This window comes from Taurulus bubalis, assembly GCF_910589615.1.
Source record: "Taurulus bubalis genome assembly, chromosome: 2".
NCBI classification, from domain to species: domain Eukaryota; kingdom Metazoa; phylum Chordata; class Actinopteri; order Perciformes; family Cottidae; genus Taurulus; species Taurulus bubalis.
In genome coordinates, this window is record NC_136590.1 from 31,900,029 (window position 1) to 31,918,573 (window position 18,545).

General features: G+C 40.3%; 1 protein-coding gene across 1 annotated transcript in view; it reads left to right on the top strand.

The window, feature by feature from the left end:
• Positions 1-355: 355 nt before the first annotated feature.
• The window catches only part of nrxn2a (neurexin 2a), a gene marked incomplete at both ends in the record, with an annotated part of 86,605 nt that continues 68,415 nt past the window's right edge, over positions 356-18,545 (top strand). Inside the window, 6 exons of the mRNA XM_079214159.1 lie at positions 356-1,058; positions 1,831-1,851; positions 6,915-6,944; positions 7,185-7,196; positions 12,699-13,000; positions 16,326-16,487. Coding sequence (XP_079070285.1) covers positions 356-1,058; positions 1,831-1,851; positions 6,915-6,944; positions 7,185-7,196; positions 12,699-13,000; positions 16,326-16,487 — 1,230 coding nt within the window. The remainder of the gene's footprint in view (positions 1,059-1,830; positions 1,852-6,914; positions 6,945-7,184; positions 7,197-12,698; positions 13,001-16,325; positions 16,488-18,545) is intronic.

Genomic DNA, 18,545 nt, shown 5'->3' on the forward strand with positions numbered 1-18,545 from the left:
GCACACAGTATTGTGGATCACTTGTGTTGTTTGTTCTCTTTCTCAGCCGATCCAAAGTAGATGCAAAGTGTTCTGCAATGTGCCTCATTTGTTCACTCTGTCACATGTCTCCCATGGAGAGATGGCAAAAAGATTCAAGATAGACAGTCAAGGCTAAAGAAACTCATTTTCTGCATGTGGGAGTTGCAGTCTTATTTCTGCCAGTTTTAGGGTGCTAACAAAAGAAGTGTAGACACTAGATAACATTTCCTCCTTGCAGCTTTGTTGGATTCATATGAGAATATATATATATGTGTATATATATCTCTAATATTAGAGATCACAAGGGAGCTAGTGGTTGTAGATAGTAACCATCATGGGCAGGTGTAAAGGCACGGCTTCATGGTTACTGTTGTTAGCTGGGTTGCTGCTATCAGCAATGGCTTTGGAATATGAGGGGGTCCCTGGTCAGTGGACACGCTATGGCCAGTGGGATGCCAAAGCAACAGGTGAGCTCAGCTTTATTCTGAAAACCAACATCAGCAAAGCCCTGGTGCTCTATCTGGATGATGGAGGGAACTGCGACTTCCTGGAGCTTCTGATTGCAGATGGGAGGCTTCACATGCGCTTCACCATCCATTGTGCCGAACCAGCCTCCCTGCACACAGAGACGCGGATCAACGACCTGCGCTGGCACAGAGTCCTTCTCTCTCGTGATTACAGAGAGACAAGGCTGGTGGTGGACAACGAAGAGAAAGTGGCTGAGGTGAAGTCTAAGAGGAAAGAGATGGTTCTGGCCAGTGACCTCTACGTAGGGGGAATCTCCCCTGATGTGCGTCTCTCCGCCCTGACGTCCAGCACTGTTAAATACGAGCCACCGTTCCGGGGCCTAATAGCCAATTTGAAACTGGGGGAGGCACTTCCATTACTGTTGGATGGCCAAGCTGTTCTTAGTGATTTGGAGTACATATGTGCCTCACACTCTCCATGCGGCAACAAAGGCCTGTGCTCTGTCAGCCAAGGAGAGGTCCTCTGTGACTGTATCAATACCAGCTACAGAGGGATGTACTGCAATGAAGGTGAGAAAAATATCCTTCTCTTTGTAGCGAGATGTATTTTTGGCTGTATGATTTGTGGACATTATTCTACTAGTTTAATGTGTTTCTTTCTCTGAATATAATTAACTCACTAATTATCATACCTTTTGTTTTGGTCAGACTAATTGCATTATTTAATGCTCATGTACTCTGCTACTGAAAATGTTTGCCTGCCTTGATGATTAGAATTAGCTTACAAATGGTTAAAATACAATTTCTTATTAATATCTCTTCCTAAGTACTGTGTATGGTCTAAACCTCATTAGGCTTTAGAAAATAATCAATAAAGCCCACTTCAAATGATCCAGGTCAAAGTGTTCCACAGTAGTACTGAAATGCTGCTTTGGTGGTAGTCCAGCTCTCAGTAATTATCTTCACAAGTCAACAAGATAACGGCTTCCTTTTGTGACAGACATTTGCACATTTACAACCCAGACATATAACAGGCTACCAAATGGGTGTCATATTCTTTTTTTGGAGTGTCTACAGAACAGTAAGGACAGAATTTGGCATAACGTGAGCTTTGAAACTCTTAAGGTATAAACAAGAAGCATGAAAATCAGTAATTAATGATGTTTGCCAACAGACGTCAGGTTTTCTCTAAAACAATACATGTTTGGCTTTAAAGCTCTGCTGCTGTCTTCCACAAGGGTCTGGCTGATAAATGTGTCAGTCAACAAGCATGGTTTGGCATGGAAGGAAGCAGCAACATTTAGCTATACATTAATATATATTTTCCTTTATCCTCCTGCAGCTGTCCAGAAAGAAGTAGAAGGTAAGACAATGCTTAATGTAATGAGCATAATGATGAACGTAATTAGTTTTTTGTGATGCTCTTATTTGAAAAGGCTATTATCACAGCATCAGTGTGTGAGAGTGTGTGTTGGTTATTATCAGGTTGTTATTGTCGGTTTGGACTGCAGTTCTGACATCCAACAAATTAAGCTGAAAGGCAATATACTATCACTGGTCACAAGGTCACTATGGGAAAAGCGCTTTATGTGCTGAATGCTCATTGTATATACAACCAGTGTGCTGAAGGTGAATGGAGAGGTCTGCTGAGTATGTGGGTGTTGTACAATACTGGGAGCATTCATATACTTCATAAAAATGACTGTACAGACATGCTTTGTTTTATTATTTATAACTTGTGTATTTTTCCTCTCTCTGAAGTTCACATTTTCTTCATCTGAACTGGGCTACTGTGTAACGTTACAGTTTACTAAGTCATCACGCCGTTATATGCCATTATGCTCTAAATTAAATATGTGGATCAAACTCAAAACATGATAGCATCCCATGGCAAAACATGGCTGATTACTGAGGCTTTTGCATTCATTAAATTGTATTATGTTTTTCCATAGATGCATTTAGAATGACTTTCTTAAGAGGAACACATCTCTTTTGGCAGGAAAAGAGACACTTGTCTTATTATTGGCAGCATTTTAACTGACCATGATTCAAGGGGATTGGTTTCTAATGAGATGCACGTACTGAAGTTGAAATGAAGATTGAAAGTGAGGATGGAGATTTGTTTAGTCGGCATCGGAGCGAGACATCCATCTCCCCAGTAAGGACTGCTGGTTCTGGTGAAAGGGCAGCCAACAGGCTCAGGAGACCAGCGAAATGTGCACTGATCCACTGCACATTATAAATCACTGTTACCGACTCAAAATGCACCGACCCATGCGCACCTGCTCTCCGAAATCCTGCTTCTTAACACTTACGTTTGGCGCACGACAGGAAAATAGGCTGAAGATTGCGAAATGCTAATGTCTTCATGTGCAGTGGCTCAGTGTAGAATGTTTTTTATGACAAAAATTCAATAACATTGGTATACATAAAATTAGATTTAATATTTTGTTCAAGATGATGCATGTTTTTAGATACATTCTGCATTTTAAACAGCACATAAGGAGGACTTGGTGACTGTGGTATATGGCTGTAAGCCTCAGTAATGTAGGTTTCATCTCAGCAATATTTTGAAAAACAACCAGTAATCATTGTTAATAACAGCAAAGATGGCATGGGCTCTGCTCACAGCAAAAAGGCAGCCATTACTAGATGACATGCTGCAAAGAGAGCACATCAGAAGTTTCAGTTTATTGGATTAAAGCTTGACATGGAGACAATCCCCAATGCAGACAGCATGAAAACAACAATGACAACAGTAAAATCACTCTAACCAGATGCCTTTTTTTCTATCCTTCATACAACTCCATGTGCTATTCGCCAGCAAGTCTTTGATGTCCTTGCCGCGACAGAAATAGAAGTATCTATGCGTTAGCTCCTCTCCCCAGAGATGGCAAAGATGGTAACCCATATGCTATATTTGGTTTTGGCTGTGGGTATTAAGTGGTGCAGGAATTATCGTTATTTATCTGATCAACTGCATTTAGTCAGTAAGCCTTGGGAACAGCAGGTGAGTTATCTGAGTTCAACGGCAGTGTGCAGCACGTGGGCTCCCGTTGATCTGTGCGGACAACGGCCATGGTGGAACATGCTCTAATACCCAAAGAGCGCAGCATTCTCCAATGTCCTATATGCAACAAAATAAAGGTCTGTGAAATAGAGATAAGGACAGCCACCTCAGATACAGAAGAGAGTGACATCTCTCCAACATACATGGAGAAAACCGTACACAACACTCATACAAGAGCAAACTTACTGTCATTGTTTTTCCCCCTGTAGATTGTCATGTGCAGGTACACAATGATGACTTACCAATAACTACGGAGATGACAAAGCAAGTAGAGAACTCTTTTAAAGAAAGAACGCAGCTGGTCCTGGTGGGCTTGCATCTTTCAGCAGCAGTGACCTTGGTCTAATCCCTCATTACAGCAGGCTCCATTATACTGTACTTTTCAAGGAAAAACAAATTTTGCAAATCCTAATCCTCGTGCAATGGCACTTTCTTCTTAGATGCTCGCTAATTAATGTCATATTAATGACTGAGAGGTCCGTCAACATCTGCATTAGTTTTTTTCCCAATTGGTTGTATTAAAGTTACTTAGACAGCAGTGTTTGTCTGGTTAGGAGTGTTCCCAAAAGTTCATACTGGCATAAGCAAAGTGAAATTAAGATGTATTTAGTAGCACCACTTACCTAAATTATCTTCCTCAAGTGTATTCATAGAACATTTTATACCCTCCAATCTATATAAATATGCTAGTTTCTTTTGGAAAATAATTGTAAAAGGTAAGGTAAGTATAAGATAAGTAAAAAAAGAGGGCAGTAGGAGACTTATATTTGATACATAGAACAAATAGCAAAAATGATATTATGCTGGTGTGGCAGCACTCTTAAGAATCTATCTGTCATTGTTTTTATGTATTTAAAAATGTATTTGTTATAAATTGAGGCCAAATCATAAGGATCGAAACGCAAAATACTAACATTTCCAATAAAATGAGCTTCAATCGACTGGTTATACATTTTTGTTTGCATCTTATCTGAAAATAGAAAACTAGTAGATTAGTGGTAGGAAAGGCGGTTTATTTTCATACAGGCTTTCCCAATGGGATTCTACAGGTCGAGCCAGTTATCTCTGCATTCCCACACACTGAGATTTAGATGTAAGGCTTAGCCAACTAGGATGAGCATATTCAATGGGTGGCTGCCTTATACAAGGGCAGCAACAACACCACTCCTTCTTCACTTTCCCTCAACTCTTAGGATGACAACTACACTCTCAAAGAAGACTTTGTTGGCTGAGGAACTTGTTAAGTGCTGCCTGCCCTTTTGGTCACCAGCATCAGTCTCCATCAGTCATGGAGGCAGCTTCCGTTTACCTCGCCTCACTGCTCGACAAAAATCTAATGTGTGGAGTCATCGTAGTTTCGAATCCTTTGGGTCAAAGCTCCTTTTTCCAGCTCCATAGGGAACACAAGACTGAACAGTTAGACTTGGCATTCCCCACTTGACGAAGCGATGGCTTTGTGACTGCTTTTTCGTATTTGTTAGATAATAGGAAACCTATACCTCCCTACATGGACAAAAGAAACAGAAAGAGATTTTCCTCCTGCTGTCCCAGCTGCTGGGTATGTCTTTGTCGCTGTTAATGATAAACAAGCACCTCTTGTAGACCCTTGTTGTTACTGCAGCATCATAGTTCTGCTGAGTGATGTGCAGGAAATACAGATACCAGCAGAAGATGAGTTCAGGTCCGGTGAGAATGAGATCATGATGTAACGCTTGTTATGCCTTGCTCATTCATACGTTGGCTTGTCATGTAGAATGCAGTGCCACAGTGGGGGGGTGCACACGGCAGCTCTTTGTCTGCTGCGTAGACATGGTTGTGGTCGAATCTTGTCAAAGGAGAGGCTCAGTCACTGGTTTTGCAATGAGACACAAAAGCCTACGTGTTGGCAGGCAAGGACCTTCCCAGGGGTAATCATGTCCATTCCACAGCAAGAGCTGCAGCATGAACAGCCTTGTCCAGGGGAACGTGTGGAGGAGATTTGTTTCCGGCCTGCCCTTTCGTGAGATTTCATCTAATGACTGAACGGGGGACTTGAACTGTGAGTGAGTGACTTGCTGTATGAGTCTGTATGCTGATGCCCAGATGAGAGCTGCTTGTGTTGGCTGGCACACTGGGGCTCGTGTGCTCTGCAGGAGTGTTGCATTGTGTCATCCCGTCTCCTTTTTGGCAAGAGGAGCATGTGAGGTATGCCATGTAATTGCTGGCTGGCGTATTGAGATATTTGTCTGTGTTTCTTAGGGCAGGACATAAGAGGGAGAGACTTGGAGGTGGTGGACAGAAAACAGAATCAAATTTGGCTTTGATTGCCGCAGTGTGGGCTGGCCGACCAGCTGGACTTTTATACACCGTCACCTGAAACTGCTCAGCAATATTATGTGATTGATGGGCTGCAGTGCATTTTCAGTTTGCTTCCATAGATCTATGGAGGTATTAGTGTTGCATTGCTGAAGTACACTGTCTGTTGCACCGCAAAGTGCTGCATGTTTTGGCCAATGCAGATAGCCCCCATGTTCGCCACAGCAGCCACAGCAGCATCTTCTAATTGGCAGAATATGGAGGGAGGTTGAGGCATTTTTGTCTTGGCTGGCTGCATTTTGATAGTTTATAGTCAGTGAGGTGAAACACAGTCCAGCATCAAGTCATCATTATGCTTCTTTTTTTCAAAATTTAAGGTTAGGTGGGGCAGATCATTAGTGGTCGACTGTTACATGATGGTTGTTATGTCATTGTATGAGTGTTCCACCACCTAAGCCTATTGAGCTCCATTAGATGGTAAACCCTCTGTGAAATAGAGCGATGGTCGCTAAAGATTTATTGGATAAGGAATGGTGTCACTTCTGCCCTTTTACAAAAAGCTGCCATATTGAATGTTAAATAGGCTCAAGTGGATTTGCGGACCACTTACATGCAAATATCAGTGCATAGAGACAAGTGGCTGAGCCTATAGAGCCCTGCTGGAGATTGTAGAACTAGTGTTACCAAGTGTAACGTATTTACACATTATTACATAAAGTAGTATTTATGTATATATGGTACATCGCGAACGCTGTCGCCATCAAATAAACATACAGTATGTGTTCCATTTAGAAAAAAGCATCTGTGCGAGCAACTACCTGTAAGGGTTGCACCAATCAAGATGTTTTTTTCTCTCCTTGCTTTCCCTCTCCTCCCTTGAGATGTTTGTCTGTTTTTAGTTTGATTTCCCCTTTATATTTTAGTTTCAACTTTGACATCCGTACCTACCCCAGGATGTCTGTCACAAACTGCAGTCCAACATTGTGACAATGCTTTTGTTCTCCCAAACCTCTTTATGAACTTCCTGTTTTCGTATCCTTTTTTCTGTTCTTTCCCTCAAGGTCTGGCGCACCTGATGTTAAACCGCCAAGGTATGGGGTCTATTGGTTTGCTTTTCCTTCCCAGCCACCTGATCACAACATTCCCCCCCCCCTGAAATCATTTCAGTTAACTGTGCAACACTAATATTTCCTCTCCTCTTTTTTCATATACTTGCCTATTCGTTTTTGCTTCCTGTCATGTTATACTCACTACTCACTCAATCTGTGTCCGTCAAACCCTTGTCCTGACTACTGACTGAGCTACTGGAACATCACCTTTGACCTCTGCAGTTTTTCGCCAAGGTAATGCATCTATGCTCATAGCATCTCTTCGGTTTGGTTTCATGGTGTTTTCAAAGAAAATAAACAGGTGTCCAAAGTAAAGAATAAACTTATTTTATGCCTCAGGTAAAAAAAAAAAAAAGCAAGTTTTTGCAGCCCAATTGCCAGGATAAGATTTGTTGGCATATTACTTTTCTGGAAACCACAAATACATTGAACGTTGACGCTTATTTTAATTTTATAATGACACACGTTTGTTACGTAACATTATCAAGGAAAGTCTTCTAAGGGCGGTTGTTTATTTGCTGTTAATTATTAACGATAGTTACGTTATATTGTTATGTCATTATTTGAACACAAACCATGAGGTTTTCTAACCTAAACCAAGTAGTGTTGTTACGTTAACATAACCAATCGTGTCACAATGTTTCTGCAAGCATGACGCGACAGAGTATCAACATATAACAATTGATGTATCCCATGGTTTGCATACAATGCCAACATCTTTTTCTGGCGACTGCGTTGCTTATTGTTGAAATAATCAGAAGTAGACTCAAACATACTGTGTTTCTTGAAGGAAATTCTTTTGCATTTTTTCTGCATTCTGGAGGCTGTTGTATACAGAATTTAAATGTGCGATTATTAGGTTGTTAATAAAAATTGATCCGTGGGTCGCAAATATTTCTTCACTGCAGTAGTGTTTATGTGTTGCATATTCATACGAGCACATATTTCAATCTACTGATTGAAGATATAATACAGGAGAAAGCTTTTGCCAGTAAACAATTAGGAATCAGGAAGAGACAGAACTACGATGTCCAGTTCTTGTTCATAAAAAAGATATCATTTTGTCTCACTCTCTAAACTGTTTTCACTGAAGTACGGGAACATCTATGTTCTGGTTAAGGTTCTGTCTGGGATGTAAAACCTTGGAAGAAAAACATCAATTCAATGCAATAAAGGTAAAATACTTTGAGGGGCATTTTGACTGAATGGGTATAACACTAACCCCACTGACCGAAATCTGCAGTATTTGTGCTTTGTGTTTTCTGCTACGTATTGTGCGGTTCAAACAAAAGTCTCCATCCTGTCTCCATGGCAATCAGTGTTGTCTCCAGACAGAGACTTTGCTGACCCACTCTGCCAATTTAAATCTACTGCTCCTGCTAATCTCTCATAAAGTTCTCATTTTCCTCATCAGCGAAATGTTACTGAGACTATTATCTAGAGATACAATATTTTCTTGGTTGAATCTTGACATAATAAACACTTAACGATTTTTTTTCTAGAAATGACTGAGCATATTTGGTTATTGCCACAGCTCCTTTTTACACGTTCATAGAAACCACGTTCATTCATTAGGATAATCTGTTGTGATTTTCAAAACACTCAGTGCTGAAAAGTATGTGTAATCATTCTAAGGGATCATTATGAATACCCTGCAGATGTTAGCTGAAATAGTTTGGGATGTCATTTTTGGATTACACTCTGTTTCCACTCTCATGGGACACAAATTGGAGAAGATGAGAAGAATGTGTGGCAGTACCCTGGGTGTTCTCATACACATGTTCTGGTGTGCAACTGATAACACTAATATGGAGGTCATTTATAGTAGATGGAAAGGCTTAAGCGAATACTTCACAGTATGATTACACCACTTTTTCACCCTCTATAAATAGTGCAGCTTGAGGCTATACGGGACTGTGACATTATAGATTAAGGTTTGGATTCTTCGGTTACTCGCTAGCTATGGGACAAACTTGTTCATGTACAGAAGTAGTAATCAGTTTTTACAAAGCCAAAAGATAATTTTAATTTCAGCTTCTACTTTAATTGATATGTATGCTGACAGAACAATGCAATTGGATATGCTGTATGCTGCTACTGCTTCAACAATGATTAACATTTTCTTCTGTCTTCAAATATTTAGTAAGTCATACAGCAAATGTGTCCCAAAGGCCGACCACACTGGGATCTGTCATGAAATTAGGCCTACACGTAATTGCTCCATTTCATGCATCAATAAGAGGCAGTTGGTAATTGATTATTGAATGAAGATTTATAGAAATACGCCTCAAAGCAACGCATAGCACAGCAACAATTTGTAACAGAGTAAAGTGCATCTGGCTTCATGGGATATACATGAGGCATCAACGTTAATTTAATGTCACGACAAACATTTGTTATTAACTTTGACAATGTCCCAGATTTAGCCTGAGGGGACACTCAAAGGAGTAGTTTGATTTGACCTGAATTAATTTCACAAATAATTTCAAATCAAATATACTCTCACAGTTTTTAAATTAATTAAAATATTCCTCCAGGCTTCAGGGAAAGTTGCTGCTTTTTGCATGGGCTTAATAATGCATTGCTAGTGTGTACACACATATGTAATATAAATAATGAGAGTATTCAGGCATAGGTGTAGCTTATTGACTACCTAGGGTGCTGATGCACGTCCCTGCCTCCAGACAAATGGTAATACAATACACATGTTTGCATTTTCATGTGGTGCTGCCACTGCAGCATGGTGTGATTGCAGCAAAGACTGGAACAGGTGGGCTAATAGGAAGTAGTAGCAGATAATGTCTTCCCTCCTGATGGCAAGACCCTCTTCCTCTACACAGTGTTTGATGTGCATCAAGCTGTGACGGTTAGCAGCTAATGTATAGCTCTGGGCGGTACCTTTACAGATAATCCTGTTTGGACGTGGGCATGGGGGCAACACCAGCTGCTATTATCTATTTTAAAGTGAACATGTCCAATGTTCAAGTGGCACCCAGGATGCTGCAGCTCCCTCCCTATTTTGTAGCTGCACACTTCCTTGGATTGCCATGAGCAGCGCCCCAAGGACTCACCCCACCTCATGTTAGTATCATGAATTTAGAAGGAATTGGTTGCAAGTAGATAGGAGATGGGCTTGTGTATAGTAAGGCTGAGAGAGGCAGGGATAGCAAAAAAGCTGAAAGATGTGAGAATGAGAAGAGAAGCAGGAGAGACATGCCAAGATTGTTGTCGCTGCCATTATATTCTGCTGAGCCTTGTTTTTCCTGCCGATATGGGCATGTATTTTCAGGTTGAAATAGTTTAGCGCAATTTTCAGCCAAGGTAGAAGGTTTATGGCTCTGCCCCAAGTCAGCTGCAACATGCAGAAAGTCCGAAGCTGCTCCAGCAGCCTCTCTTCGCTGGTGTAGTGACTGCAGCCAGTGTCTCTGATGGCATTTCCTCTGAGTTAGAGCCAAAGTCTGGTGTCAGACCGAACACAGCCAGTATTACCTTTTTCACAAGCTGGTAAACATTGTTGCTGCAGACACCTCTCAGGAAAGCAGATATATGGCTCGCAGCCTTTCTAACCACCCACACACTTCCACATTGACATCTTCATTGTAGAAACCTTGGAATGAAAAAAAGACGATTGCATCGGATGTGATCAACATTTTTTAATATGGACTGTATGAGAAAAGCTTTCATGGATATTACATTAAATGGTTGCTGTGCATGAGGTATTATTGTCTGCACCGCCGGGTGTGGTGGCTAACACCAGAGCATGAGAGGCCGGGGTTCGATTCCCAGGCTAGTTGGGCCTTGTGTGTGGAGTTTGCATGTCCTCCCGTGTCAGCGTGGGTTCTCTCTGGATTCCTCCCATGGTCCAAAAACATGCAGCTTAGCTCACAATTGCCCGTAGGTGTGGATGTCTGTCTCAATATGTCGGTGACCTGTCCAGGGTGTACCCTGCCTTCACCCAATGTCAGCTGGGATTGGCTGCAGCAGCCTCCCGTCCCCCGTCCCCTCCAACCCTGAACAGGACAAGCGGTTAAAGATAATGATGGATGGATGTACAGTAAGCTCTTTGCTAAATTAGGCCACAATACTTCTGGTGTCCCATAATCATTTTTCTCAACGACTATAAGTTGACTTCATTGTTCACTGCACTGACTCTGCACCTCCACTCGGTGGTTTACATTTTACCTACAACATCAGTCAAATGGCAAACTTCACATTTAAGCTCAGCAACAATAGCGTAGCAAGTTGCTGTCTGCTCAGTAGTTGAGTAAGTACACGGCTCAAACAATAGGGACTAATGGGACCACTGATCCTGTTGGCTTAAATTGGCCCCAGAGTTCAGAAGCCGACGTTTACTGTACAAACAAACACAGGCTTTGGGGCTTATCTCTCTAGCTTGAAACGGCTTGTTCCGTAGCTTTGAGTCTGTATCTCATAAACAAGCAAAAGAAGGGATTGCTGTACTGGCTTGAAACAGCCCATTCATGAGTTCAAGAAATATGTTATACAATAGTTAACATTATGTACCCCTCTGGTTTATTGTTAAAAAGTACAACCCTGGAAAATGTACTTTGAATTTCAATATTATTATGATATTATTGTCAAAATACATAAAGTCTGTGTGCAAGGCCTTAGTGACTCACGAAGCCGAATTGACACAGTTTGTTTTGTCATTCAGGATACAATACAGCCAAGACAAATCCCACAGGACGAGTTTGCAAAATCACAAAACCACATTTGACACAAAGCTCTTGTGGCAAGAGGTCACAGTTCAGTTCAGTTTTCAGTTCAGTCTGATGTGCTCATGTTGTTGCATGACTTCACTGTCACAAGATTTAAAACTTGCTCCGAAATAGTTTTCATTTCAAAAAGCCATATTATAATTTATATTGTACACATGTTTTCACGTGAGAAAGGTTTTATATGTTTTCACATATAAAACCTATCTGTCTATCTGCAATATATCTTTTTTCATTTATTCAAAATCTTGTCATTTTGTTAGTCATTCAGCTTATGTTGGCAATAACTGTCAAAAACTCAAACAAATCAAAAAGCTTTATCTTGTTAAAGCGTCATTGTTGAATCGGATAAACAAACAATACTTTATAACTTCCCTATCCTGTATCGTCCTTTTTTTTCCTACGGAAAATGTAAATCTTTAAAAACAGGTCCAGGATGTACATTTTAACCGGGCACTGTAGTTTTTTGCAAACTTTACTGAAATAGAAGGACATTTTTAATTAGCTTGAGGCTAATTTCAGCTGCAGATTTCGTTTGCTGGGAAGTATTTACATTACTACGGTAAACGATCCGTGCCCGTGTTCATGTGGAACATGTCTCCAAGTGTACACTCTGGCTCACTTGTGTTTTATAGAGGTCTGCAGCAGAGAGGAATTAGCTACATCAGGCTTTGGCTTCACAATAGGATCATCTTATTGTTGGTTTTGGTAATTTCATGGGATTTGTTAACAATAAGAAAGTATCACTGGAAATAGTGATTTCGTAGCACATGTGAATAGCTCCACAAATGTGAACAGTACAGTACATGGTTGGTTCAAGTTAGTTTTGGTGTTAGTGAATTGGATTCATTGAATAATACTACACTGTATTTTGCTTCGCTCACCAAAGCCTTACCTATTGCAACATGTCACTGAAGTAGTGAATGTACTGAAGTAGGTAAGTCAAACGTAAGTCTGGTGACTGAGACGATTATCTAAGATGTTTCTTCTCCCCTCTCAGGGCAGGAGGAGTCAGTAGCCACCTTCAAAGGCAATGAGTTCTTCAGCTACAACCTGTCCCAGAGTCCCATTCAGAGCAGTTTGGATGAGATCACAATGTCCTTCCGAACCCTGCAGAGGAACGGCCTGCTGCTTCACACAGGCAGGTCAGCCGACTACGTCAACCTGTCCCTGAGGAACGGAGCACTGTGGCTGGTCATCAACCTGGGCTCCGGTGCCTTCGAAGCGCTGGTGGAACCCGCCAAAGGGAAGTTCAACGACAATGTCTGGCATGATGTTCAAGTGACACGCAACCTGCGCCAGGTGGGTATACATCCATCACCTGTGACTTGCGTGCATCTTTCTTGTATCTTTCTGGTACATTTACACACAATACATACTTATCTTTAACATTTGGATGAGATTCTTAAAAGATCAAAATAAAACCAGTCTTATATGAATAGGATTTATAGTCCACTATCATTGAAAACGCTAACACAAATTGTGTTTGCTTCTGTTTAATGTTTAATATTTCTGCTCTGCTAGACTCCCGATCTCCTATTTTCCATGTTCTGACACTGTAGCTATTACACGCTCATATTAGGTCATTGCCCTCTTTCTCATGAAATAGATTGCTTTGGTGGAAATCACAGAGTCCATTTTTAATCAGGCAAGTTTTTTTCTACACCCACGAGAAAAAATGACTGCTGTAAAGGTCTTTTTACCTTTGTGAAAGAAAGACTCGACACATCCATCACATTCATGTATCCTGCAGCTGCGATGAAATCTCTGCAGCCTGGTCTTTTTTCAACCTTTACAGAAAAATAATTGTCTCCTAGATTTTAAGATTGTCACTCCACTCAAACAAAAAGCCAAAAAACAAATACAAATGCAATCTTGCAGCAGTATCAGAGAGGACATGCAGGAAAGAGTGGGGCTTTATATAAGGAAGACAGTCATTGCATGTGTCCAATATTGTACTGCTGTATCTACTGTACTGTACTCCAGCCAAGTACAACTCGGCCCTAAGGTTTCATATTCATTAACGTTTTTCACTGGACAAAGCACAGTGCTGCTTAATTTCCGAATTAATTTAAAGCCTGCCAGGATGTGTCAGTGTTAAATTAGATGTTACCCTGCTGGCACTCTTCTTTGACTGTGGTCAGTGTGTGTGTGTGTGTGTGTGTGTGTTTATTTATTTATATATATATATATATATATATATATATATATATATATATATATATATATATATATATATATATATATATATATATATATATGGTTTTCAAAAGTTTTCTCTTTTAGGTACCTAATAGAAGTGGCACATACTGGGGACTGTGTATGATATGTTCAGGCAAATCAACTGAAGCTGATATCCTTTCAGCCGAGGAGCAAATTATTGGTTAGGAGTGCATTTAAAAAACCTACAGGACAATAGCACAATATTTAAAAGGGGGTCTTAGCATTGTATTGTCAAATGAAGTGAACACTTAGTAAATCTACCTGAGCCATAGCTAAACTAAATATGTTTTGTTTACAATGAGCTTTGCCATGCATAATGCATTTACATGTTAGATTTTCTTTGCTCATTTTGTGTCTAGCTCTCTCATCATCACCAATGTATTCTGAACCTGTCACATTAGGCTGCATATAAAGTTGCATCCTCCTCCACATCTATTTCCTTACCCCGGTTTCCAAAAGCGCAGCAATCCAATGCTCACAACGTCACTTATGCTTTCAGCCATGCATTTGATCCCTGTGTAAATTGCTTTCCCTTCAGATAAGTTACCCCACTGACATGTAGATAGGAGGAACTGTAACTCTCAAGAGAGTGCTGGTGGAAACATTTTATTAGATCCGGTGGTGCTTTTTTCAGCAGAATTCCTTCTATTACTGGCTCCCCATCCGTTTGACTGATCTTTTCCTGTTGTGGGCAAATGTATTGGTGCTCATTCTATCTCAATTTCTGAACCTTAAACATGCATCTACCTATGTGTGGCCCTGAACTGTACACACTCACACACAACACTAATATGCACACATTATCCTTAATACTGCACTCAATTCTTACTGTCACTCTCGAGCTCCACTAACAATCAGAAATATGTGTTTCCCTTTAACGAGCTTTGTTTAACACCAGCAGTGTAGAAATCCAACAGAAATATTGTTAGAGTTTATTCTCGCAGTGTACCAGCCAGGACTGGAATCTGAATATGATCCTGCTGTGTGCTTCAAATTAATGATGGTTTTTCGTTGTCCAATAACTGTACTATCATCTCTGATTCTGAATTGCCAGTAAAGTATCTCAGGTGTCAGGATGTGGTGTAATACTCATTATTAGAAACTGGTCGTGCTTTTCTAGATGTTGCGAGATGAAAAAGAAAGCGGCATCGGTTTCCAGGCATAAAGGCACTTTGATTTTCTGAATTTTTCAACCCACATTTAAGCTCTGGCATTGTCCACTGTCCAAGCCAAAGATACGGAGGGCATCACCACTAGATAGACAGAAATCAATAGCTGCCAGTACCAGTGAATGGAGAGGCAGGACCTCGTTTCAGAGACCTGACACCTGAGCAAACCCTGTCAGATCGTTCCTTTGTCTCTTATCCTCTTGCTTTCAACATAACAGTGATTCTGCAGAATAGACACCACAGATTTCACAAAGTTAAATTCCCGAGATATCATGACCACAGGTCCTACATTTTTAATTAGGTATTATTTGTATGCTCACTGAGAATCAGGCCATACCACTACTACACATATCTACTAAAGTCAAGATATGGTGGTGGTAGTGTAGTTTTTATCCTACTGTCTAGAATACATATATAATGCTAAGGTGCGGGGGCTGTGTCTTTAATAACTGAGAGAGCAGTTTCCTCCACCTTACATATTAATTGGTCTCTAATATTGTACTAATTTACTGGATTGAATTTGAAATGATTGTATGTATGAATGACATCTTTCGACTCAAGCCTTGCATTTATAAAAAATAATTTGGATTGGTCTGAAACATTAGAACAATTAGTTGGCATGTCCCCTGGTATTCTTTTTTTCATTTAAACTCAATCACAGGAAGTACAGTATATTAATTAGCCTTTCTCTCTAGATTTTTTTTTCATTCACTAAGAAATCATTACTGTTCTCACTTATTACCCCAAAGTGGGAGCTGTTACCTTCATGCAGGAATACATGTTAACTGTAGGCTTATTGTCATGGCAACAAGCATATCATTTATTCTCCTACAGCCCTATTCAGTCATTTATTTCCTTTGTGCACAAATGAGACTGATATGGGAATAATCTTGTTTTGTTGCTGACAACACTCAACCAATGTAGCTTGCCATTTTGATATCTTTAATCTCAAATTTTGTACACTGTAGCATTCATATAACTTCTAAACAAAAATAGCAGTCGAAGGAATATTTACGGTATATTGACTGCTAATATCCTGCTAATATATCAGAAAGAGGCATCAGCTGAGATTAGTGAACCCTTCAAAGTTGTACTTGTAATTGCCTTCAAGATCCAACGTTAAAGTAAGCTCAACTAAATCAAGAAATGAGGCATGAAATAATTAGGACAGATCTTTTTCTTACTGACTTAAAATCTCTCCATGTCTTATTTTTGTTCATTATACCCGCCTCTAGGTAACGATCTTGGTGGATGGGATTCTCACCACCACCGGCTACACTCAGGAGGACTACACCATGCTGGGCTCGGATGATCTCTTCTACATAGGGGGCAGCCTCAACACAGCCGACCTGCCAGGCTCCCCGGTCAGCAACAACTTCCTGGGCTGTCTGAAAGATGTGAGTACATCTTGACCTCGGTCCCAGCAGAGCTCTGGAAATACTATCCTACCCTCCTTAGATAGCACTACCCCTTCCTACAAGCAGAATATGTTCTGCATATAGAAAATCACCCCTCACATTCATATTGATTCTCCCGTTGTAGGTTATTTGAAGGAGAAACAATCAGCTGCATATGCGCTGTGCAGAGCATATGCATTTATAGACTCCTGAGGGAATCCCTTTGAGAACTTAGCACTAATACCCATCAGAAAGAGATGCATCTTCTTCATTCCTGAAACACAGTCTGAACATTTCATCACTATTTCCACTTTTTTTTTAACCCTGGCATGTACCTGTCAAATTGATTACGTTGAGCAAGCAAGTAAAGATGATGTACTCCGTATTTTAATTAATATAGACAAAGAAGTGAATAATGGATTAATGCCCAATTTCAGCCTGGCTTTACAAATTGTTAATGAAGTGAGCAATCTCATGAAAAGCAAATGACATTCTAGTGTAAGTGCATCAAAAGTGAGGGAAATGCTTTCCCTTCCCAAATATGGATTAGGAAGAGGCATTACTTAAAACAGTCAGTAATTTGAATTAAAAGTGTCAAGGTGGCAGATTGGTGTATATATGTATATATTTTCTTGGGGTCAATACCCGGCCGGCGCAAACAAATTAGTTTTCTTGGCAGAGACACTAACGTCAAAGGATATAAGACCATTTATTCCATAAATGCTTCTAAACTGTTATAAGGCTCCGCTCTTGATCCCCATTAAATCCAGATGCATGGGATTCAGCAGGGAGTACAATGCACCAAGGACAGAACAGACACGTCACTTAGAGGATGCAAAAGGCAAATAGAGTAGAAATAGCCTGACTAAGCTGGTAACAGCAGCAGCAAGTTGGAGCAGAGTATCACAAGCAGCAGCTTCTCTAAACTTTAGAGTATGTGTGAAAGGGAGAGATTGGCAGATTATAAAGACGGTCATAATAGTCTGCTTGAAAGTAGATTGATGATTTATTTGAATAGTGATGCAGACTTTGTGCTTGACTTCAGGGCTCTGCCAGAACTATCATAAAAAGATTTATTTTTTAGTTTCAGATTTCCTTATTGGAACCCAATCAACAAAGCACTTTGCCAAGCTCGACCCACAAAGCATCTAGTTTGTCACAGAATGTATTTATGGTGGAGAACTGAAATCTAAGTAATCTGTGTTTCAAAGTTTATGCACAACACATAAAAAGAGAAGTTACAGACAAAGTCTTGACATCATCTGCTGAGCTACGCTGAACATGAGGGATGATAATGTCAAGCGTCTGTTGGCCTGGACGGAAATATCTCAGCAATTTGGATGGATTGCGTTGGAATTAGGTGAAATCATATAGGCTTTGATCCCCTGACGTTTGATATATAGGATGTTATTGGTAGTTTTCAGTGAAATGTCTCAGGAGCTATAACTAGATCGATTGCCGTCAAATTTGCTAAAATCAATAATTGAACAGTACAGTACGGTAGTGTACGAATGATCAGCTTCAGGTGAATTTTATGTTAAGAGCTAATAACAAATATGAGCATGAACTAAGATATTGAACCTGGCAAATATTACCTGCTTAATGTCAGCAGGTTAGGATCGTCTTTGTAAGCATGTTAGCATGCATATGTTAGTATTCTGTTCAAAGCACCGTGTGCCGAGGTACAGCCTCAGAGAGCTGTCAGCATATGTTTTGGGCTATTACATTTCCTTGTGAAGAATTATACATAGTCTGCGTAATTTTGTGGATTAAACTCAATAATGGAATGTGTATTTGTTTTAGTATGAATAAAGCACATGGCATCAACATTTTAAAGCACTTAAGAGTTAACTGAATGTTTTTAAACAGAGTGTATGCATAAATACCCTGCAGTGTGAATACTCTGAATGAAAATTAGATGTTATTTATGGACAGGTTATTGTCCCAGTACCCTGCCAATGCTGCAACCCCCGCTCTGTGGGTGGTGCGGCTGGTGGTGGTGTTTAGACCTACGATTGCTGTGCATAGTCACACAGATGTACTGTATAGGCATGCAGG